General features: G+C 53.2%; 2 protein-coding genes across 6 annotated transcripts in view; one reads left to right on the top strand and one right to left on the bottom strand.

The window, feature by feature from the left end:
• The window catches only part of CLCNKB (chloride voltage-gated channel Kb), a 35419-nt gene extending 22623 nt beyond the window's left edge, over positions 1-12796 (top strand). For 3 of the 5 annotated variants that reach the window (XM_082229946.1, XM_082229947.1, XM_082229948.1), the window contains 12 exons: positions 613-697; positions 2255-2356; positions 3553-3637; positions 3899-4072; positions 4274-4343; positions 4664-4774; positions 6519-6732; positions 9190-9323; positions 10327-10427; positions 10596-10679; positions 12084-12170; positions 12556-12795. In XM_082229946.1, coding sequence (XP_082086072.1) covers positions 613-697; positions 2255-2356; positions 3553-3637; positions 3899-4072; positions 4274-4343; positions 4664-4774; positions 6519-6732; positions 9190-9323; positions 10327-10427; positions 10596-10679; positions 12084-12170; positions 12556-12603 — 1295 coding nt within the window. In that variant the 3' untranslated portion in view covers positions 12604-12795. Of the gene's footprint in view, positions 1-612; positions 698-2254; positions 2357-3552; positions 3638-3898; positions 4073-4273; positions 4344-4663; positions 4775-6518; positions 6733-9189; positions 9324-10326; positions 10428-10595; positions 10680-12083; positions 12171-12555 lie in introns of all 5 variants that reach the window. The other 2 variants (XM_082229944.1, XM_082229945.1) reach the window with 1 other exon arrangement.
• Positions 12797-13605: 809 nt separating this feature from the next.
• On the bottom strand, positions 13606-23115 carry FAM131C (family with sequence similarity 131 member C). Its single transcript, XM_082230545.1, has 6 exons — positions 23009-23115; positions 19358-19476; positions 18649-18745; positions 16190-16372; positions 15437-15547; positions 13606-14897 (listed from the first exon to the last, which is right to left on the bottom strand). The coding sequence occupies exons 1-6, from the start codon at positions 23028-23030 to the stop codon at positions 14614-14616; spliced, it is 816 nt and encodes a 271-aa protein (XP_082086671.1). The 5' UTR covers positions 23031-23115; the 3' UTR covers positions 13606-14613.
• Between the last annotated feature and the right edge of the window lie 1269 nt (positions 23116-24384).

The raw sequence follows: 24384 nt of genomic DNA on the forward strand, positions 1-24384 counted from the left end.
GAAGGATGGAAGGTGCAAGGCTAGGAGCAGTTTCCCTGTCGTTGGCTCTGGCGCCACCTACTGTTGGGCTCCCTGCCTCCCGCCCTACCAGCCACCACCAATGCTGCGTGAAGATGTTTCTAGGTTTCTCAAACTTGTCTCTCCGGCTGATTTTGAACTACAACTCCAAGCCTCCCTAGCTAGCAGGACCAGTGGTCAGGGATGATAGGAATGGTAGTCCAAAAACAACTGGAGACCCAAGTTTGGGAAACCCTGGACCTGGATGTTGGTGATGGAGGAAGGCTCTCTGGGGACAAACCTCAGCAGCCACGGTGAGCAGGTGACGGGCGCTAAACAACGTGGCTTGCTGGTTCCCCTGACTGGCTGCGCAAGAGCAAAGTGGGGTTTGGCCCCAAGCAAATGGCCTTCTGCAAATGTTGGCCTTCAGTGGGGTGGGTGGGGGGCTTAAGTGAGACGGACGGGGGAGAGAAGAGGGGAAAGTGAGAAATTGGGGAAGGGGGTCTTGGGTGGAAAGAAAGTGGGGGGGACGCAGGTAGATGAGGAAGGGGGCTTCTATTTTTGTGGGCACCCCTGTTTTGTGTTTAAAACACACTGCTTTTTCTCCCTCCCCAGAGACCATCATGGCTCTTTTCAAGACCAGTTTTAAGATTGACTTCCCCTTTGACCTGCCAGAGACATTCTTCTTCATGTTCCTCGGGTGAGCAGGGTGAGGGATTTGGGGGTCAGGTCCACCCCATATACAGTGGTACCTCGGGTTACATACGCTTCAGGTAACCCAGAAATAGTACCTCGGGTTAAGAACTTTGCTTCAGGATGAGAACCGAAATCATGCTCCGGCAGCGTGGCGGCAGCAGGAGGCCCCATTAGCTAAAGTGGTGCTTCAGGTTAAGAACAGTTTCAGGTTAAGAACGGACCTCCGGAACGAATTAAGTACTTAACCTGAGGTACCACTGTATTTAAAGCATCCCCTCAATAACTCTGGGAAGTGGAGTGTGCTGTTATAGGGAATACTAGGGGGTTTGGCTTTTGCTGCCCAACTCCTGAAGGGACTGAGTCCCCTAACTCAATGGTCAGTCAGAGATGAATGGATGGAGGCAAGATCCATAGAAAGCAAGGGGGGTCTTTATTTTTCTGTTGCAACAGAGTTCCCTCCCCCTCCTTGCAAGCAAGGAGGTAGGAGAGACCCAGAATAACGGTGCGCAAGCCCCTATAAAGACTTTTGAAATTGCCCACCCTGTAGCCCAAAACACCCCCCCAAAAAAATCATACGTATATCACAGAAGTGGTCTCCAGCATATATTTGAGAGTGTTGCTTCTCTCCTGTCTGCCAGGATACCTGATAAATGCCTTAAAGGTAAAGGCAAAGGGACCCCTGACCATTAGGTCCAGTCATGACCGACTCTGGGGTTGCGGCACTCATCTCACTTTCAGCTTCTGTGTCATGTAGCCAGCATGACTAAGCCGCTTCTGGCGAACCAGAGCAGTGCACGGAAACGCCGTTTACCTTCCCGCTGGAGTGGTATCTATTTATCTACTTGCACTTTGATGTGCTTTCGAACTGCTAGGTTGGCAGGAGCAGGGACCGAGCAACAGGAGCTCACCCCATCGCGGGGATTCGAACTGCCGACCTTCTGATCAGCAAGTCCTAGGCTCTGTGGTTTAACCCACAGTGCCACCTGCATCCTGATAAATGCCTTACTTGATTGCATTTTCCGGGTAGCCTGGCCATTCCTTTGAGATGGTAAATACTTTAGTTCCTGAATCTCTTGCACATATTGATAGTTTGCTCAGCTTAACAGATACTTGCCAGACTGTATTTGAAAAGGGAGGCGTAAGCCCCTACAGTCCAAAGACAATTGGAAAGCTTTCCCCATTTCCTTCCCCCTATATGAGGTCAATTTGAGAGAGTCAAAATGACTTCAGGATTGCTCTCCTGTACTATTTCAGACATGTGGTTTATAAACTTGTGCATGTGTTTGCCTTGTACATTTATGAACATTCATTCTATATTTGAGACCTTAGAACTCTTATAACAGTGTCAAGGTTTCTGGGGGAAAACTACGGTTTCCAGGGTCCTTCATGGGGGCACCATGTGCTTGAAATGTGCTCTGAATGTATGGGGGCGGATGTGACCCATCTCCTTCCTTGCAATGCAGCCTCAGGGTGAGGTGGGGGGTGACACCGAAGGAGCATTGTGTGCCCAGCAGCCAAAGTGACCCTAACCTCCCTCCCTCCCTCCCCTGTTTCTTTCCAGCGCAGTCTGTGGGGTGGTGAGCTGCGCTTACCTCTTCTGCCAGCGCTGGTTCCTGGGCTACGTCCGGAGGAACTGCTTCACGGCCAAGCTGCTTGCAGAGGAGTAAGTCATACCTTGGGAGTGGGGGGTCTTATGTACTGAAGTTCTCACCCTGGGCCAGCAGGGGGATACTGTAGATAGTTTTCACTCAGGTCCACATATGCAAATAAGGAATTGAAAGTGACGTTCAGTGATTGGATAGTTACAGAAAGTGGTTACTGTTGCTTTGTAGTTGAACTCTATATAAGCAGGTTGGCTGAACCCTTCAGTTCAGTTCTGGCCTGTGAATAAACAAGAGCTGTTTGAAGAATCACTGTGTTGTCTGATATGTTCACTCACAACTTGGGGGGCATGCGCTGGAGGCATGTGGGGCTCCTGCAAGGACCGAGTGACTGGCCTCGAACACACTGCTGCCTCTCGGCCTCAGTTTCCCACTCTGCAAAATGGGAACAACAGAAGTTTGCCTCGCCCGGTTGTTGCATGGGCGATAAATGTTCCATGAAAGCACAAATGAATCATAGCAGCTGCCATTCTCCCTTCACATATTTGGGGTCCTCTTGGGTTTTCCATGACATAGGGATTACAAAAAAATATATATTCTGGCTTTGGGAACAGAATGAGCAGGGTATAGAAAAAAGCATATTGTGCGCAAGGTATTTAAAAGTGAGTGACAGTAGAGGGGTCAGCAAACTTTTCCAGCAGGGGACTGGTCCACTGTCCCTCAGACCTTGTGGGGGGCCGGACTATTTTTTTTGGGGGGGGAATATGAATGAATTCCTATGCCCCACAAATAACCCAGAGATGCATTTTAAATAAAAGCACACATTCTACTTGTGTAAAAACACGTTGATTCCCGGACCATCCGCAGGCTGGATTTAGAAGGCGATTGGACCAGATCTGGCCCCCAGGCCTTAGTTTGCCTACCCATGGTAGAGATGGACCAACATTTTATTATTACTTCCTCCATCACCCCGAGAAAAAAATATTCTCCCTTGTATGCAAGCTTTCAAGCGGCACAGAAATCCTCAGCACCTTCTGCATGGTGGAAGAGCTTTGTGATACCTGGAAAATGTACAGATTCCTCCACCAAATGAGTTTTTCTATTTTTGCTTTGAGCTGTGTGTGACTTGCTGGTCTGCCATCAGAGTTAGCTTTGTGCAGGGAAGCCCTGCCTTTCGTTTTCAATCCTGAAAAATAACCCTAGTTGTTTGTTTGTTTGTTTGTCTGTCTGTCTGTTTGTTTCTGGTACCTTTTTCCAGGAAACCTCTTTACTCGGTTCTGGTTGCCCTCCTGCTCTCCTCCATCACCTTCCCATCGGGCCTGGGGCAGTTCATGGCCTCCAGGGTAAATACTGGGTATCGCTCTCCTTCCCAGCACAGAGGACACTGGAGCATATGCAGAGTGCCACGCTCTCCCTGCTGAATAACCACAGGTGGCACCCACAGGCCTGACAGCAGCCAGTGAACGGGCCAAAGGCCAACCTGTCTGGTGGCACAGAGAGAGGAACCCCCTGGCCCCTCACAGACAAGAAGGGGGAGGGCGGGTGGGTGTTTGCGCTCCTGTTTGCGCCAGCCCTTCCAGACCCCCATCTTTCCTCCCCTGTAGCTGAGCATGAAGGAACTCCTCACCTCCCTCCTTGACAACCACACCTGGAGCGCCCTTTCCCAAAACGCATCGCTGGCCAGGCCCCTTCAAGTCGACACCCACAACCTGTGGCTCGAGTGGTGGGACCCCAACATCACCATCTTTGGCACGCTGGCCATCTTCCTGTTCATGAAGGTACCTGGCCCGCTTCTGAAGCACACGGAGGGGGGGCCCTCTGATGAGGGACGAAGGGTTCAGGCGACTCCCCACCCACTTCTGTTACGGTGCTTTCACCCTCAGGAGTTGGAGTGTTCTCAGGCATGCCGTGGCATCACAGGCTGTCTGAAAGCAAGCGGCCATTACCCTTGGCCTCACTTTTCCTTGCTCTTTTCACAGTTCTGGATGCTGATCCTGGCCACCACCATGCCGATGCCCGCTGGGTACTTCATGCCCGTCTTTGTTTATGGTAAGTGCCCCCCCATCTCCCCTCTCCCTGCATCAGATGACCCGACCCCATACTGGGTCACAGAATCAAAGAACTGGAGAGTTGGAAAAATGACCTTGTCTAGTCCCCTGCAATTCAGGAACCACAGGTAAACGCAGGATTAGTTTCACTGGTCTCAGCTGTCAAGCACCAAACAGAGAAGGGGATCTCCATGACAGTTAATCCAGTTCAAAACCAGTTTGAGCGTGCAGTGTAGACGTGGTCTGGAAAGGATTGTCGCGGAGATGCAAGCTGTTTCTTTCTACCTCTTTCTCCTCCTCCTTCCCCACTCCCCACCGCAGGAGCTGCGCTCGGGCGCCTGGTGGGGGAAACCGCCGCCTTCCTCTTCCCCCAGGGCATTTCATCGGAGGGGGGCTCTAGCCTCATCACTCCTGGAAGCTACGCACTGGCAGGTGAGTCTGCAACATGGCTCAAGGTGGCGGGTGGGGTGGGCACTTGCTACCGGGCAAGCCAATAAGCCAGGGCAGCCAAAGGTCTAGGCAACTACGGCCTGGCAGACATTTGCCAACTTTGCCACACGGCCCCTTCCCTTCCACCCCAGGGACTCACGGTTGCGATGACAGTGAGCGCCTCTGTTCACTACAATTCTGCGGGGGGCGTCTGTCTGGAGGATGCCCTAGATTCCTCTCCCAATTCTTGGGGTCCTGTACGCAGTGAGGGTTAGAGGAGCTGGCTGGCCACTGAAATGTCCTCATCAGCATCCTGCAAAAACAAGCTAGGTTGCAAGAGGGGTGGGGCCCTCTGGGCTCCAAGGTGGGCGTTTCCTCTGCCCCCCCTCACCTTGCTGCTAGGTAGGAGAACAAGAGCCAGAGAGGTGTGAGAGAGCTGGGCTGGAAGCCGGAGACTGAGGGACTTGCTTGCTCCGTGCTGGATCAAAAATGGCAACAAATGGAGAAGCAAGATTTCTTGGGGTGCTGATGCCGTGACCCCCCCTCCATAGGTCGTACATATATGTGAATAGAACCGTATAAAGTCGTACCTCAGGATGCGAATGGGATCCCTGTTCGCATCCCTAAGCGAACGCAACCCACGACTGTGCTTCTGCGGGTTGTGATTCACCACTTCCGCGCATGCGCGTGATGTCGTTTTGACCGTCTGCGCATGCGCGAGCGGCGAAACCTGGAAGTAATGTGTTCCGTTACTTCTGGGTCGCCACAGAGCGCAACCTGAAAGCGCTCAACCTGAAGCAACTTCAACCTGAGGTATGACTGTATCTTGAAGACGCCACAGCCTCGGCTGACCTTTATTCGGAGGAAACCGAAGCTGGAACCCCTGGAGTCCCTTGCAGCTCAGACACACTGGGGGGGGGGCGTGTTGCACGGGGAGGCCACAACCGTTAATCCTGGTGCGACACCAGCACAGAGGAGGGCCAGCTCTGTCATTAGGCTGGGCTGGAGGACAGAGCTGTGTTCGATTCATGACTTGTCCTCCCCACCGCTGAGCTCCTCTGCTCTGGTGCAGAACGCTATCCTCTTCAAGCAAGATGCAGACCCCAGCCAGCTCAGCTCTGGGACTTGGAATAGGAATTGGGGGGGCTAAGAAGGGATCCACGCCCAGGGTGAGTTGCCGGCCTGTCTCAGGACCATAGCTGTCAACCGTCCCTTATTTGGCGGGAAAGTCCCTTATCCCAGCGCCGTGTCCCGCTGCTGTCCCTTATTGATGATGTCCCTTAAATTTCCTGGGTTTCAAAGGAAGCAGCTCCTCTCCCTCCCTCCCTGCCGGCTAGGGAGGAGGGAGGCTCCAACTGTGTTGCTTGGCTGCCCGGCCCGCCCCCCTCCGGCCTCCTCTCACCAGCATCGGCCCCCTCGTGGCTGCCGGACTGGGGTAGCATCTTAGCTTGGACTTTGTTTTGCACGAAAAGTGGTTGCTGCTTGTAGTTATTTAATTGCAGTGTTTCATCAGCTTGAGCAGCAACCTCTGGAAACGAAGGGCTAAAAACCGGTGCTGCTCTTCAAAATTATCTGGTCCCTTTTAACTTCGTATTTCAGGTGGTTAACTAAAATCCCTTGTTTTGGCTGCTGGCCCCTTATTTTTGAGGCTGCTGGTCCCTTATTTTCAAATCTGTAAGTTGACAGCTATGCCCAGGACCCCCCCTCCAGGGACAACTTGCTCTAGATTCTGTTTTCCTCCCTCCAGGAGCAGCAGCCTTCTCCGGCTCAGTCACCCACACCCTCTCCACGGCCCTGCTGGCCTTCGAGATGACGGGGCAGATCGCCCACATCCTGCCCGTCATCCTTGCCGTGCTCATCGCCAACGCCATCGCCCAGAAGTTCCAGCCCTCCTTCTACGACGGCACCATCATCGTCAAGAAGCTGCCCTACTTGCCGCGTATCAGGAGCAGGCACATTGGGTGAGGTGAAACCCCCTCCCACGTCGCAGGGTGTGGGGGAGCAGGTGGGGACACAGCTTCGCGCCCTCCCACTCCCGGGACATTGAGGGGCATCCTGAGAGCCTTCTCAGACATGCTGCTTGCTAATGAGGGAAAGGGCACTCTGCCCACGCTCAGAGTCTCTCTTGCCTTATGTCGCTTTGCATATCGCGAAGGGCCGTAGCTCAGGGGCAAAGAGTCCACTTTGCGAGCGGAAAATGCCAGGTTGTTGCAGAGCGAGTTGGCTGGTAAATCACAAAGTTCAATAGTTGGGGGTGAACTCTTCATGGTCTTGGCTGAGGGTCAGGCCTGATGCGCACAACAGCTCATTCCCTGTAGGTCAGCGAACTTTTTCAGCAGGGGGCCAGTCTACTGTCCTTCAGACCTTGTGGTGGGGGGTGGAGTATATTCTGAAGGGAAAAAATGAACCAATTCCTATGTCCTACAAATAACCCAGAGATGCATTTTAAAGAAAAGCACACATTCTACTCATGTAAAAACACCAGGCAGGCCCCACAAATAACCCAAACCCATTTTAAATAAAAGGACACATTCTACTCATGTAAAAACAGGCTGATTCCCGGACTGTCCACGGCCTGGATTTAGAAGGCAATTGGGCTGGATCTGGGCCCCGGCCCTTAGTTTGCCTACCCATGCTGTAGGTCTTACTCCACGAAATCAGTTGCCGAGACTAAAAGTCCCCACCTCTCCTCAACCATCTAGGTCCGCTCCTCTCCCAGGGCTCCTTCCAAGCAATCAGAGACTACGCCTGCATGAGAGCAAGATATCCTCTGCCCTTTTCATGCCTCTTCTGGTTCTGGGAGACTAGGGGAGAGTTGGGAGCTTGCCACAGCCCAAGGGAGACACTGGTGACTCTTCACCAGCCCAACTCATCTCTGTCTCTTGGCCTCCCTCGTCCCACGTTTCTGCTTCAGTTTCTGCCTCTGATTCTGGACTTCTCTCTGCCACAGACTCTCCCAGGTCACTAAGCCCCGTTACCTCCTTAGCTTCCGACACCTCCTTCTCCCTGTCTTTTCCCTGTGACCACTCATCATCGCCCCACCACCAATCTCCAGGCTCTGAGCCTTTGACCCTTGGAGTTCCTCATCTGGTTCCTTCCACTGTTCTTCTGCACCAACCAGTCCATGACACGGGTTCAATCCCTGCTGGTATCGCCAGGTAGGGTTTATTATACAGTTCAGTTTCAAATGCAGGGAGGGATTTCACAAGGTTAAAAAGCATAAAAATGTTTTCCATCAACATGTACTTTTATTTCCAGGGGCAAACTCCCTGATCCTCTCAAAATAATAAGCACAGCTTTTTAAAAGAAGGCAATAGTTCGAATTTATGGGATTCAGCCAGGCAATTCCTGGGACCCTCCCCTGCCCAAAGGTCTGGGAGAAGGAGATGCCTGTACCAGATTCTCACTTGAGCACCATTTGAAAGCGGAATAGAAAAGCTAGACAGGAAACAACTGCTTCAGTCACAAAGAGAAAGTTGAGCTCCCTCTTCATCCCCCATAGAAGCCCAATTAAAATACTCTACTAGTGTGCCTTCTTCTCTCTTCGTATCTTTTTAAATATGTTATAAAAAGTAGATGAAATTATGTACAGTCCAAACCTCTTACCATATAACGAAGCCCTGCTCTTAGGAGTAGATGGCCGTTCCGTCCATGTCTACTCCAGAAAACAAGAAATGATTGCAAGGATTGGCCTCCACTGAGCAGAACTGGACTTCATGAGAAATAAATGGCATAATCTGTTTTCTTTTGAGAATCAGCACAGCTACAAGCCCTGTTTAAGGGAGGGAGGGAGCAGCAGAGACCTTGTAGCTTGCTTGATAAAGAACTTTTTGTGGGGGGAGCAGTCCTTATTCTGACAAACTCCTTACAGTTACAGATAGGTAGCCGTGTTGGTCTGCCATAGTCAAAATAAAAAAATTCCTTCCAGTAGCACCTTAAAGACCAACTAAGTTAGTTCTTGGTATGAGCTTTCGTGTGCATGTGTATCTGAAGAAGTGTGCATGCACACGAAAGCTCATACCAAGAACTAACTTAGTTGGTCTTTAAACTCCTTACAGTTTGATTGCTGTGGATCTTCAGGGGGCATGAAGTGATAAGGGTAGAATCTCTTGACTTTGAAAATGTATTTATTAGCAAGACCACTGATAAATACAGGTAGGGTTAGAATCTGCCTGAAACCCTGCAGAGCCATTGCTGCCGACCAGTGTGGACACTACAAAGCTAGATGGGCTGACTCCGTAGAAGGCAGCTTCCTAGGTCCCTCTATTCCAGGGCAGGGCACACATTCACTGGTGGGCTGTGTGCATGCTGTCAATTCACAGGCCTTTTAACAGCCCGCAGACCCTCTGGGAATCTCTGCTGTGCCATTACTGGGCTCTCGCTGGGGTCATTCTGACGCCACTTTCTCCCGCCTGCAGCTCCTACAAGGTCACCACAGAGGAGTTCATGAATACCAAATTCGTCTACCTGCCCAGGGATGCCACTTTCCAGGAAATCCTCAGCACGGTCACCTCGACAGACGACTCCGAGTACCCGGTGGTGGACAACGCTGGTACAGTCAAACCTCATGTTACGTCCACTTCATGCTACGTTCTTTCAGGATACGTCCCGCGGCGACCCGGAAGTACCGGAAAGGGTTACTTCCGGGTTTCGCCGCTTGCACATGCGTAGATGCGCAAAATGACGTCACGCGCTTGTGCAGAAGTGGCGAATCGCAACCCGCGCATGCGCAGACGCACCACTGTGGGTTGCACTCTTTTCATGTTGCGAGTGGGCCTCTGGAACGGATCCCGTTTGCAACCAGAGGTCCCACTGTACTGGGACTTAATGGGTTTTCTGAGGGGGAAGGAAGCCCTGCAATGCTGGGTTCCTGGTTCTCCCCTCCCGCTATTTCCCAAACCCCTGTGGCCTTCCTTGTGGCATCAGGCCTGGGGCTTTATTTCACTTCCCGCTTTGTGGGGGTGTTGAGGCCCCTGTCAGGCCAAGGCGGCCCACGTGAGGCTCTGCCCATCCGGCCAGCGTCACTCTCGCTCACTCTTTTGGGGGGAAACCATAGCATGGAAACAAGACAGAAGGGGAGAAACAGCAGGAATTGAGAAGCAGCTGGGACTTGCTCTTTGCCCATGCTCAGGAGGCGCCAGGCCAGACACCTCCGCCACAGTCCACGAAGAGGTCTAGAGCAGGAGCTGCCCCCTTGTTTCAGCATAGGCCTCGATGGAGGGGACCTAGCTCTCTTCTACCTCTTGTGTTGCAAGGGGTTGGACTAGATGACCCTTGGGGGGCCCTTACATCCCTACAGTTCTAGGATGCCACTATTGGAGGCAGGATGCTGCTGGAGGACCAGTGGGCATCCCTAGTGGGGTCCTGCGGGTGGGCCTCCAATCAGGCACAGCTGGGTGACCACTGTTGATGGGAAGAAAGCTAGACTAAGGCGGGCCTAATCCAGCCCATCTCATGTTCTTCCCGGGGTGCTGGGCTCAACAAGACACTCTTTGGTCTGATCCTGCAGCCGAGTCCTTTTAAGGTCTTTTCTTTCCACCACCTCTCGCCCGCAGAGACAGCCATGTTGCTGGGGATGATCCAGAGATCTGAGCTGATCAAGTTCCTCCAGACCCAGGATGATGCCAGCTTGCCCCACAAGCCACAGGGGGAAGAGGTGGGTCACAAGCCCCCAGAGGCTGAGATGGGAGCCGCCTTCTGCTGTGTGTGGAAGGAGGGGAGCAGCACCCCCTCTGTAATGCAGCTTAGCCAGAGTTGCATGTGCCCCACACCGCCCAATTGCCACACCCTGCAAGATTTTATTCCTCCCCAATCTCTCCTGCAGCCTCCATCTGCCCAGACCTTGGAAGGATCCTGCGCCATCAGCCCTGTGACCCTGCAGCTTTCCCCATGGATGTCCCTACACCAGGTAAATGGCCGGCAGACAGGCAAGGGTTATCAGGTGAAGCGTGGCAGGAAGTGCTCGTGGCTCTGGCACACCCCTTTATTTGTTTACAGCCAAATGGAGCCTCCATGCCCAGGAGGAGTCTACCTCTAAATGTCACCTGCTGGAGAATAATGGCAGGGAGGGCTGTTGTTGCTGCCTTCGCGTTCTGCACCATGGGGGCCCATTTCCCACCCTGGGAAACAGGGCGAAAGGCCTGCCTAGGTCTTTGGGGGGAGGCCAGGGCAGAGGGTGTGTGTGTGTGGAAGTAGGGGATTTTTAATTTTTATTACAGAAAGATCCTTTGGGGATGGGAAAGGCGAAGCATTTTCTGCCTGCCTCCCAACGCTAGTTTTCCTGCCACAGCCTTTGTGGGGCTGCTTCTTGTAAAAGGAAAAAACACACAGCTGTGTACAGTGGTGCCCCGCAAGACGAATGCCTCGCAAGACGGAAAACTCGCTAGACAAAAGAGTTTTCCGTTTTGGAGGTGCTTCGCAAAATGAATTTCCTATGGGCTTGCTTCGCAAGACGACAATGTCTTGCGAGTTCCTGCTGGGTTTTTCCCCTTCCCCCCCTTTTTCTAAGCCGCTATCAGCAGATAAGCCGCTAAAAGCCGCTAAAAGCCGCCAATAGCGCTAATCCGTCAATGGGCTTGCTTTGCAAGACGAAAAAACCGCTAGACGAAGAGAATCACAGAACGGATTCTTTTCGCCTTGCGAGGCACCACTGTATTCTTGGCTGTTGGGCCCTTCCTCCAGCCGACCCCACAGGGTTCCTGAGAGGGTGGGACAGAGGTGTACACCTCTGTGCACACACCCTGTTCTGTGAAAATGAAGGAAAGGGGGCATTCTCTGTGCGTGGTGCATGCACTTCTCACAAGATGCTGCTGTCACCAGGGAAATGGGTTGGCTTTTCGAGATGCAATGAGCCTCGTTGAAGGAGCTATAGGCAGGGGATACCCCACATCCTGGGACGCGGGTGGCGCTGTGGGTTAAACCACTGAGCCTCTTGGGCTTGCCGATCAGAAAGTCGGCAGTTCGAATCCCCGCAATGGGGTGAGCTCCCGTTGCTCGGTCCCTGCTCCTGCCAACCTAGCATTTTGAAAGCACGTCAAAGTGCAAGTAGATAAATAGGTACCGCTCTGGCGGGAAGGTAAACGGCGTTTCCGTGCGCTGCTCTGGTTCGCGAGAAGCGGCTTAGTCATGCTGGCCACATGATGTGGAAGCTGTACGCCAGCTCCCTCGGCCAGTAAAGCGAGATGAGCGCCACAACCCAAGAGTCAGCCACAACTGGACCTAATGGGCAGGGGTCCCTTTCCTCTTTACCTTTACCCCACATCACCACCCTGACCTTCCCCCATCTCTCTCCTCCCCATTTTTCTCCCCACAGGTGCACAACCTTTTTGAGCTTCTGAACCTTCAGAGAGCCTTTGTCACGCAACTGGGGAAGGTGGTTGGCGTTGTCTCCAGGAATGAGGTAGCTGGCTGGCGCTCTAAAGCGGGGCAGATTGAGAGAGGATGGGGCTGGATCCTGAACTCAGAGAGCTGCAGAAGGGGGAGAACTGCATTCGAATCCCCTCCTGCCCTCAGCTGCAAAACACACCGGGTGACTCTGGGCCAGTCCTGCTCTCAGCCTGACATACCTCACAGGGGTGTTGGTGGGAGAACAGCTTACAGCACACTCAGAGTGCTTCTGAGAAAGGCAGGAGGAATAAGTGTTTATTGAGGAAGGAGTCCCCAGTTCCTCATCAGGGGTTGCAGGAAACTAGGGAAGTTAAACCCCTTCCAAGCTGCTTGCAGTGTGAAAACATCCACCCCACTGCCCATCCAGCTCTCAGCTTCCTTCCTTCTTTTTCCTTCAGGTGAGGAAAGCCATCGAAGACCTGGCAAATCCCAAAGCAGCAAAATGAGAAGAGACCACAGAGGACCAGACGGGATTCGAAACCGCGATGGAAGGAGATTGAATGTTACCTGGTGTCAAGAGCAAATTAAAGATGTATTTTCACACCTTTGGTGGCAAACGGGGATGGACGCGGAGGTCCAGGATGGAAGCATAAGCTCTTGGCACATCTTGAAACCTTTAAACAACTGAAAAATATAAAACCCTATTATTATTATTATTTTTACAAATATGATGAAAGGTCTGTGCTAATATTTGGGCTGAGTTGAAATGGACCCCCAAATTCACCACCTGAATTTCTGGGGTGTGTGGGGGGTGTTTCAGTGGTTTTCAGGGTGGTACAGAATAATGTGATTTTTTTTGAGGGGGTGTCTTTAAAAACCCCACCTCCTGCTCCTAGGAGCGCCACCACTGGGCAAGGGAAAGAGGGAGCTGTATGGTGACATTTCCTTTGCAATCAAAGCCTGTCCAGAGCCGATTTCCTGCAAGAACAGCTTAAAGTGCAAAAGAATCACATATAAATTGGTCCCTGCTTCCTTCATAGAATTGAGAGTTGGAAGGGACCCCTGAGGGTCATCTAGCCCAACCCCCCAATGATGCAGAAATCTCAGCTAAAGCATCCATGACAGATGGCCATCCAACCTCTGCTTAAAAACCTCCAAGGAAGGAGAGTCTACAACCTCCCAAGGGAGCCTATTCCACTGTCCAAACTGTCCATCAGAAAATTCTTCTTGGTGTTTCGTCAGAATCTCCTTTTTTGAAGACATTGAAGACAAGCTTGTTCCATCTTCCATGGGACAGCCCTTCAGATATTTGAAGATGGCTCTCGTATCTCCTTTCAGTCTCCTCTTTTCCAGGCCAAGCGTAGCCAGCTCCTTCAACTGTTCCTCATACGGCTTGCCCTTTGTCATCTCGGTCCCCTTCCTCTGCCCATGTTCCAGCTTGTCCCTTGTTAAAACAGGGCTCTGAGCTTCTTTCCAACAGTTAGTACACTCTGGCTACATGGAGGCAATTTCTGTGCAATATCTCTTTTATTATTTACAAATATACACACTGAGCTGGAGGGTGGAGGTGGGGCAGAGTGGAGGAGCAACGACATCTCTCAAAGCAGGTATCTCCCCCCAGCCGGCCAAGCAGACTCCCCTGGAGGAAAGAGCGAGGGGTTGGCCCCAATCTCGTTCTGCAAACCAAGCAAGCGGACGGAAGGTGGCCATTTGGCGGCTCTCGCAGACATGGGAAGATGGGAGTGGGGCACTTGGCCCAAAACACCTTTGCCTACGTGCCGCCATCTTCAGAGGCCTCCTTGGCTGCCCCTACCAAACCCAGGCACCCTGGGGCTAGTAAACAGAGCGGCCCTGGAAGTTCAGTTTAAGTAAAAGGGCTGTAGCAGTGAGATTGGGACGCGGGTGGCGCTGTGGGTTAAACCACAGAGCCTAGGACTTGCTAATCAGAAAGTCGGCGGATCAAATCCCTGTGACGGGGTGAGCTCCCGTTGCTCAGTCCCTGCTCCTGCCAACCTTGCAGTTGGAAAGCACCTCAAAGTGCAAGTAGATAAATAGGTACCGCTCCGGCGGAAGGGTAAACGGCGTTTCCGGGCGCTGCTCTGGTTTGCCAGAAGCGGCTTAGTCCTGCTGGCCACATGACCCGGAAGCTGTACACCGGCTCCCTCGGCCAATAAATCGAGATGAGCGCCACAACCCCAGAGTCGGTCATGACTCAACCTAATGGTCAGGGGTCCCTTTACCTTTTACCTAGCAGTGAGATTATACCCACCAAAAAAAGCAACAACTGCTTGGGGGGGGTGAGGTGTTGGGGGGGGTGCACCCATAGGAGGAATGTATGATTGAAGTGATTCAACTGTCGTGACCTCCTTCACGGTCTGCTCGTGCAAGCAGATGTCACCCAAGGGTGCCACAATTTGAAGAACCGCCTCGAACGCTCAGGAACGCCCACCAGATGCGATGGTGGAACCCTTGACTCAAGCCCCCCAGCCCAGCCTCTGCCCTCCCTCCAGAGTCCTCTAGTTATAGAACACCTCATCCTCTGAGAGGGAGCTGCTGTCAACGTATCGGAGGGAGGTGCTACTGCGCTGGAGCCACAATGACCCCACGGGGCTCTCCTGCCCCGCTTCCTGGGGCAAGCCCTTCGCCAGGCTGTCCATCGGGGTGCTCCAGCCGGTGGGGAGGGGGGACTTGCAGCTGGAGAGGGAGAAGGCCGGGAGGCTGCTGTCCAAGTTGGAGGGGCTCCCTGTGCCCTGCGGGGTGAGGAGAAAGGTCCCCGGCGGCAGATAGAGGCCTCTCAGGTCTGGAAGGAGGAGAAATTATTATTGTTAATTAAATTTGGGGAAGGGGCTGCGGCTCAGGGGTAGAGAACTGCTACTTTGCATGCAGAAGGCCCCTGGTTCAATCCCTGTCAGCAGCATATCTAGGTTTGAACCCATTGCTGCCAGTCAGAGTAGACAACACTGATCTAGATGGACCAGTGGCCTGACTCAATATAAGGCAGATTCCTGCGTATCAGGGATGGGGAATCTGTGCCCCCCCCACAACAGATGATGTTGTGAGTGCAACTCTCCTCAGCTACCAGGGCCAATGGTGAGGGATGGGGGGAGGGGAAGATCAAGAGCATGGGGGGGGAGCAAGGGTCACCTGGACCAATGGCATCCTCAAAGGATAACTGGGCGCAACTGGTTCACAAAAGCCTTCAAGGATGGAGAGACCCAATGCTCATTGAAGTTGACAGACGTAACTAACTTAGCATCATTAATTTCATTGGGTCTACTATGACACCCCCCCCCAACAACATAAAAAAATGGGGAGAACCAGGGGTGGGTTGGAAGTTACCTTGGAGCTGGGGGCCTTCCTGCGAATCCCCCCCATAATTCAGCTCCTCTTCATCCAGGGAGGACCAGGCACTCAGCGTGGCTTCGGCGATGGCAAACTGCTCAGCCACACCTGGGCAGGGGAAGGCAGAGGGCAGAAGATGTGAGGGAAGCAGCCGGCCCATGCCAGCCCTGCCTGGACCCTCGCAGGTCTCGGAGAATGAAGCTGCAAGCCAGGCTTAGCCTAAATAAACCATTGCACCTTCCCCGCCCCCCAAAAGGGAGCCCCTCCTGATCTAGAACGCCCAGGCTTTCTTGGGAACAAAGCTGAGGGCTGGTTTGCAGCTGGGACTGACATAGCGTATGACCCCCTATGCCACCCGGTTCCTGCCTGGATTATAAGGAGGAAGACTCGGCCAAAATTTACTGAAATTTCCTCTTCCGGGATGCTTGAAAAAGGTGACATTTGTGCCATGCATTTAAAGAGCTCTTAACACCACTTTTAACAGCCATGGCTTTCCCCCAAAGAATCCTGGGAGCTGAGAGCTGGGAGGAGATCCCTCACAGACAGCTACAGTTCCCAGCACCCTTTGACATGCTACAGTTCCTCCAGTGAGCGCCATGGCACTCTGAAGTGTATGCAAGCAGCCTTCACGAGCAGTTTCAGAGGAGAGGTGCGGCCCAGGGACATCACACCCAGACAGCATCAATTGAACACGGTTCTTAAACTGGTGCCTCTTTTATGGGATTGCAAGCCGCAAGCCCCACTACTGACCTGCTGCAAACCAGGCCTCCTTCAGCTCATCGGTGAGGTCGGCGTAGATCTCCTCCTCCGTCAGGGCCTGCTCCCAGCCTGTCCTCGGAGCGCTCCAGCCCTTCCACTCGATGAGGTGGGCCACGCGGCCACGGGCCATGGCTGTGGGCTTGGTGACGTGGTCTTTGATGCTCTGAACGAGGCCTGGGGGGGGCAGCAAAGATGGAGGAGGCACAATAAGCACACTTGGGAACAGAGGGACGGAATCTATGCCAGCCCCACTGAGAGCCTCGCAGGAAGGTTTCCATGGGAACAAATGCCCCGTACAATAATACTGTTTTGTAGATTGGAAGGTTAAATCGGAAGCTGAGCTCACTGCTGGTAATTCCGATTTTGCTTTCCTCATATTACTAATGCCTGGTTTATACGATGAATGTATGTTCTATACATTTATTTATTTTGCGCACCATACATCTCGGGGTGGTTCACAGCATAAAAACGCAAGATAAAAACACATCAAAAAAACCACCATATATTTGTAGGTTGCTACCTTGCAAGGAATCACCTTTGGCTAGTGCAATAAACGTATTGGGTGAAAATGACTCTGTTCTGCGTCTCCTTCGGCCCGACACATCTTTGCTTGCAAGGGAGAACAGCAGATTTCAGCTGTGCCTTTCTGTGGTTAGCAACCCACCTGCCTTGTCAAGCTGGCACCCACCAGAAATAAACGGAGCAGAACTCAGAACAGCACCAAAAGGGACTCGGTCACATTGCTCCCCCTGCTGCTCTGCGAGAGGGCGAGCCAAGAGGATGCCAGGGTCTGCAAATCTGAGATTGCCGTGGTGGCAGGCGAAAAAGGAGCGGTGGTCCAGGCCCCTTGGAAAGGGTGCTGGGTGACTTTTTAATCCAGATGCCAAAGTCCCAACAGGGGCCCCAGGGAGCAAGGAATTACCCAGGTCTCCTGAAGGGATTCACACAACCACTTGCTATGCAACAGGATTTACAGGCTATGCCCAACATGTTTCAGAATCCGCACCATTTAATGGCAGAACATTCAGATCGGTTTTTGCTCCTTTTGCATTGTAGTGTTCTATTTTGTGAGGGACACAGGTGGCGCTGTGGGTTGAAACACAGAGCCTAGGACTTGCCGATCAGAAGGTCGGCGGTTTGAATCCCCACGACGGGGTGAGCTCCCGTTGCTCAGTCCAAGCTCCTGCCAACCTAGCATTTTGAAAGCACGTCAAAGTGCAAGTAGATAAATAGGTACCGTTCCGGCGGAAAGCTAAATGGCATTTCCGTGCGCTGCTCTGGTTCGCCAGAAGCGGCTTAGTCATGCTGGCCACGTGACCCGGAAGCTGTACGCCGGCTCCCTCTTCCAATAAAGCGAGATGAGCGCCGCAACCCCAGAGTCGGCCACGACTGGACCTAATGGTCAGGGGTCCCTTTACCTTTATTCTATTTTGTGGGCTGGTGCTTACCCAGGCCCGAGAAGGCAGGAGTGTTGACATCCAGCTCTTTCACAAATGAGCCAATTATATTGTGATACAGCATAGCAGGAACTGTTTCCTCATGTCTTCCTTTGGTTCTCTTGGGACCATTTTCTCAACACAAACCACACACGCCTCTTTAAGTGGGTATTTTCTCTCTCTGCTTCTAGCAGGCCCCTATGAACAGCAGCTAGCAGCCAGAAATTCAACAGGTGAAGCACTCGTAGGCATGGAAATGCAGCTATGGGAAACTTAAGATTGCTTTAAAAAATAAAATAAAAGAGGAGACAATGCCATTCCTGGAGAATTGGTTCAGGAACAGTCGTTGGCCATGACAGCTAAATGCAAACACCTTGTTCCAAAGTAGCAAAGCTGGAGACACAGGCAAAGGATGCGTGTGAAATTGTTTTGCTAAAGTCTTGCCCTGCTTATGGGTTGGCTCCCAGTACATTTCCGAGCACAATTCAAAGTGTTGGTGCTGACCTTTAAAGCCCTAAACAGCCTCGGTCCAGTATATCTGAAGGAGCGTCTTCACCCCCATTGTTCTACCTGGACACTGAGGTCCAGCGCCGAGGGCCTTCTGGCGGTTGCCTCACTGCGAGAAGCCAAGTTACAGGGAACCAGGCAGAGGGCCTTCTTGGTAGTGGCACCCTCCCTGTGGAACGCCCTCCCACCAGATGTCAAAGAGAACAACAACTACCAGACTTTTAGAAGACATCTGAAGGCAGCCCTGTTTAGGGAAGCTTTTAATGTTTGATGGATTACTGTATTTTAATATTTTGTTGGAAGCCGCCCAGAGTGGCTGGGGTATAAATAAATTATTATTATTATTATTATTATTATTATTATTATTATTATTATTATTATTGGTTTTCCAGAGATGTTCTGAAGAGCGCATTTGGAAACAGAGGGAGGGCCAAAGCCTGGAAGAAGCAGAACACATGGTGCAATTCTGGAAGCCAAGGGTGCGAGGGGGAGAGCAGGTGTACCTACCCCCCAGGGAAGAGGTGGCTAGGGCCGTCACGTGGTAGGTGCTGGGGGAGCCGGTGTCTCCACTGGAGAGGAGGCCGCCAGAGGGCTTGAGGCATTTCTGCAAGAAGAGAAAACAGATGGAGTGGGGGTCAGGAGTGGGGGGAGTGAAAGAGCAGGACTGGGAAAAGAGGGGGGTTTCATTCTGACAGGTGTGTCACCTGCTTTTGGGTGGAGGAAGGCACCTCAGGCAAGAGAGAAAGTTATCTGCCCCCCTGGCCCACTGCTGCCTGTTCTGTTTTGCAGTGGCTCTTTTGGGATCTCTGGCACCAGGAATGGCCATAGCTCAGAGGTAGTGCACTTGCTTGGCATGCAGAAGGTCCTGGGTTCAATCCCAGGAAGCATCTCCTGGGGGGGAACTGCCTGTGCCTGAAACCACAGAGAAGCCGCTGCCTGTCCGTGTGGGCAATATTGAGCTAGATGGGATCCCACGGTCTGACTCGGGATAAGGACATTTCTTATCTCTCAAAGGAAGAGCACCTGCTTGGCTTGCAGAAGGTGCCCGGCTTCTGTCCTTGGAATCTCCTGGTAGGGCTGGGAACGTCTGCCACCTGAGACCCCAGGGAGCCACTGCTGCCAGTCAGTGCAGGCACAGGAGACCAGAAATCTAGGAGCTCCACAGCTCCACCACCATTCCCAAGGGAGGGAGGTGGGTCATGCCAAAAGCAGTTACCTCGCTGCCCTCCTTCTCTGGGGCATCGGAAAGGCCATGGCTCTCTTGGGGGGCAGCAGGGGGGCTTTCCAGCTGAGGGGTGACAACCGGCTGGTCCTTGTGGGCGCTTGTGAGGAAATCTGGAAGAAGGAGCAGAAGGAAACCATCAGCAGAGCTTCTGGAGGCAGAAAGGCCTCCTGGGTGGGGAGGGGGCTGTCCTGCTGTGACCTCTACCCCCCAACGTCCCCTGCTACCCCCCCCCCCGTCCCCTGCTACCCCCCCCCCCAGTTAGGATCATGCTAGAAACATATAAGATTATGCCTGGTATTGAGAAATAAATAAATGTATAAATGTTTTTTCCCCCTCCCTCTCTCATAACATTTGGACCCAGTGGGATCACTCAGCGGTGCTGAATGGTGGGAGATTCAGAGGGCCTTCTGGCGGTTCCCTCATTGCGAATAGTGAGGTTACAGGGAACCAGACAGAGGGCCTTCTCGGTGGTGGCGCCCGCCCTGTGGAACACCCTCCCATCAGATGTGAAGGAAATAAGCAGCTATCTTATCTTTAAAAGACATCTCAAGGCAGCCCTGTTTAGGGAAGTTTTTAATATTTAATGCTGTATTGTTTTTAACACTCGATGGGGAACCACCCAGAGTGGCTGGGGAAACTCAGCCAGATGGGCGGGGTATAAATAAATAATTTTTATTATTATACAGTGGTACCTCGGGTTACATACGCTTCAGGTTACCTCGGGTTAAGAACTTTGCTTCAGGATGAGAATCGAAATTGTGCTCTGGTGGTGCGGCAGCAGCGGGAGGCCCCATTAGCTAAAGTGGTGCTTCAGGTTAAGAACAGTTTCAGGTTAAGAACGGACCTCCGGAACGAATTAAGTACTTAAACCGAGGTACCACTGTACATATAAAACGGATGCCCTGCACAGATTTAAACAATGGAACTCACCCCAGCAGGAAGCAATGATAACCACCAAACTAGATGGCTTTTTTGAGGGGGGAGGATTCGACAAATTCATAGAGGAGGATTACAGCTGCCAAAGGTTATGGCTATGACCTAATCCGGCAGTCTGAATATGAGGAATCGCAAGCTGGGAGTGCGCTGGCGTTATGCTCAGGTCGTCTTCCTCCTGGTTGGCTGCCACAAGGACAGGAGGCTGGGCTCAGAGGCCTTTGGCTGGATCCAGCAGGTCTCCTGTTCCTTAAATTTTCCAGTCACCTCACATCCGAGGCAATGAAATAAACACACTTCAAATGGGTTTGGATGACGCATCTTCCAGCAGGGAGCCGGGGAGCCAGGGGGACTCAGGACAAACCCAAAAGCTCTGTTCCGCAGCTGCTCTTTCTGCATTCAGAAAGGCGCCTACGTGGATCAACCCCCCCTTTTTAGTGGGGGGCTCCTTTCAGGAGAAAAGTGGTGACTGAGAACCAGCAGGAACCACCAGGCACCTTTAAAGGGGCGCGAGGGGAGTGGAAGGGTGCGTGCCAGGACCCACCACCTACTAATCCCAAACAGAGGAGACACAGTGGTGGTCAGGGAGGGAGGGAGGAGGTTGGCATTTTGCACATGCTCAGAGACACCTTTCTTTTTTATGCCTTCATATGCCCAGGACTGGCTCTGTAAGTCAACGCCAAAGCTTGACCTTTGGGCTTGTTCTGTTGCGCCTTAACTTGGAGGAGCTGAGGATCTTCGCCATCACGCCCCCTCTGCACTAAATGTAAGGTTCTAGTCCTCACTGATTTCCAACAGAGCTTGTTTCAGTCCTTTGCTCTGCAGAAAGGAGCCAAGACTTGCTCCATTTCATTTTTTTAAAAAAATGACATTTATTAAAACATAAGAATCTTTTTTTTAAAAATACACACAAAAAAAGACAAAATTACAAAAAAGAAAGAAAAAACAAAGATATAAAAAGAAAACAAAAATAATGCCATCCTTTTCAAATTTTCCAATTTCCATTACCTTCTTTCCACGACCTCCTCCTCCTCCCATCTCTTGTATCTTGATTAATAATTGTCCCAGCAAATCCTTTTCAAAAATTCATAATATTCTGTCATTACTTTACCTTACTCTATTTATCGTCTGCTTTTTCTGCGGAGCGAAGCAGTCTCAACAGTCTCAGACAGTCTGGTGCAAACAAGAGAAGCTGAAATCGGCTGCCGGCAGGGGATGGAATCACAGAATCGCACACAGAGAAGCCCTGTTGCCGCTCTGAACATCTCCCACTGTTAAGCCACTATTTACACGGCCTTCTTCCCATGTTATAAGCGCAGTCCCTGAGCTTACAGTCTTCCTCTTGCTTTGCAAGTTTCCTCCCTTGCTTAAGAAACCAGCAGAGCCCCCACGCTTGGAGAAGGTCTCTGTGTGAGTCAAAAGCTGGCACTCACGGCTGCTCACTCCAAGAGGCCTCTTGCTCCTAGGGATCTGCTTTGTACCCATCTTAAGTTGATCCCCAGTACCAGCTTGGATCACACCCTAGGGCTTGCCGATCGGAAGGTCGGCAGTGCGAATCCCCGACACGGGGGGGGGGGGTGAGCTCCTGTTGCTTGGTCCCAGCTCCTTCCAACCTAGCAGTTCAAAAGCACATCAAAGCGCAAGTAGATAAATAGGTACCCCTCTGGTGGGAAGGTAAATGGTGTTTCCGTGCGCTGCTGCGGCTTAGTCATGCTGGCCACATGACCTGGAAGCTGTACGCCGGCTCCCTCGGCCAATAAAGTGAGATGAGCGCCGCAACCCGAGTCGGCCATGACTGGACCTAATGGTCAGGGGTCCCTTTACCTTTACTGAGCATGTGTAAAATACAAGCAAGAGCCCTGCTGGATCAGACCATGGTGGGCTCATCTAGCCCAGCTTCCTCCTTCTCTGGAGAGACCAAGCAGGTGCCTCCCTAGAAACCCACAACTGTGGCTGTGCAGAGGTAGACTGCTGCTGGGTGTGGAGGCCCCATTTAGCCATCTCAGCTGGCAGCAGCAGGGAGGCTAGTGGGGCTGGCAATGGATGTGGGGGCGTGTCTCCGGATTCGGAGGGAGCCCGGGGGTCCCAGCTGCTGCTGCTCTGGGTTGGGGGCATAGGTGTCAACGTTTTCCCTTTTTTTAAGGGAAATTTCCTTATTCCGAATAGGATTCCTTGCAAGAAACGGGAAAAGTTGACAGCTATGGTTGGGGGGGAAGGGGCAGCAGGGGTCCTGTTTCCTACCAGTCCACGTGTTCTCCAGCCCACTGGTTGCCCCCCTCCCACGTCTCTCGAGAGGCCTTGACGGGGAGGCAGAATCCGAACCCAGGACCTGTCGCACCTCAGGTGCTTCCCAAGCGTCTCCCTTCCCAGCGACTGCGAAGGGAGGGGCGGCGAGGAAAATAACAACAGGCTCCCCCCGCCGGGCGCGATTCTGGTCCCTCCGCTGCTGAGCAGCCGCGCGGAAGGAAGCGCGACAAGAAGCGGGTGGGGGGCGGATTAGCTGAGCCCAGCGCGCCCCCTCCCCAGCCGCCGCCCCCTCCAGTCCGGGCGTCCCGGGGATGGGGAGGGAGAGGCGCAGATCCTTCTCGCCCTCCCTCCCCGTCCCCAAGGGCGGCGGCTCTGCTAGGTCGTCCCCGGCGGGCGCCCCTCCGGAGGAAGGGAGCCCCTCTCTCCCTTGACCTTGGGCGGCGCGGCGGCGGAGAGGCTCACCTTTGGTCACGCACGACCCCATGGCGGCCGCCGCTGCCCTCCCCGCCGGGGCGCATCGAGGAGGCACCCGGAGCCGCCCGCGCGCCCGCCTCGCTCCTTTCCCGGCGGCGGCGCCTGAAGCGAGGCGGCGGAGCTGCCTCCGTCGAGGGGCGGCGCCCCCACCCGCTCAGCCCAGCCCAGCCCAGCCCAGCCGCCCGACGCCGCGCGCTCCTCGGGGCGGAGATCGCCGCGCCTCCGACGAAGCCGCCTTGAAGGCGGGGAGGGACGCCGAGGATCCCCCCCCCCAGGCGGAGGGGAAAGCGCTTTCCTAGCCGGAAAAGCCTCCGCGCAACAGCAGCCCCCTCCTTCTCCAGGGTCAGGCGCAAGGGCTTTGGGTGCTCCTCAGAGTAGACCCATTGAAATGCGTGCGCGGGAGCCGGACGCTCTCCGCTGGGCAGATGAGCCGGGATTAGCATCCTGCCGGCGGTTCCCACGCCGCCACCCGTCGCGACTCCCGACCGCTTTTTTTTTGGGGGGGGGGGCCGACGAAGTTGCCATAACAGCGCCACCTGTGAACAAGCAGCTGCCCCCGAAGTTATTGCAGTCCAAAGCAAGGACCTAAGGATAGACAGCCGTCTGCCTGGAGCTCTGCCCCTATTCAGTGTGGAAACTACCAGCCGGGACCCCTTTTGTCAGGAGAGGGAGCTCTTGCGCCTTGGAAACGAGCCCTGGGGTTGCCTACTCGGGCTGGCAGCAGTGGCTGGCCAGCAGGGGTGCTCACTTGAATAAAATATTGGGGGGTGCATAATCAATCACAAGAAACTTTGCACACAAAACGTTTGAATTGCAATGTCCATCAACTTTGCAAGGGGGCAGTCCTCTCAATTTGGGATGTGTTTGTATGAAGGGCAGTGGCGTAGCACAGTTTGCTGGTGCCCAGGGCACATATGCACGTTGGGCAGGGCACAGAGGGTGAATGGTTCAGTTGGTTGGCATCTGTCTCAGTAGATAACAGAGTGCACCTTCAGGGGTGAAGTCAACCCACTGGAGAGTTATAGCTCCTGCTGTGGCTGGAGAGACTGATGCAGGAGAGAGACATGTTTTGTTGCAGCTGGGGCAGACGAAGGCATCCAGTTGTGCTGCAGCAGATGCACCGTGGCATTTCTTCTCCCTGCAGCCATCCCTCCTCTGGTCACTGCTACAAATGCACAGCAATCTGCAAGGCATTCTCACCCAGCAGGGTTGCTGCTGCCCAGGGGCGCCTTACCCATAGATGTTAGTGGCGCGGGGTGCCAGGGCGCCACAGGCTGAGAGTCTGGGAAGGAGAGTCAGGACGCACTCCCTTCCCCGCTCTGGGGCAGCCCACTCCTCTCCTCTCCTCTCAGCCACCCATCGGA

Source organism: Podarcis vaucheri (assembly GCF_965113315.1).
Source record: "Podarcis vaucheri genome assembly, chromosome: 7".
NCBI lineage: Eukaryota > Metazoa > Chordata > Lepidosauria > Squamata > Lacertidae > Podarcis > Podarcis vaucheri.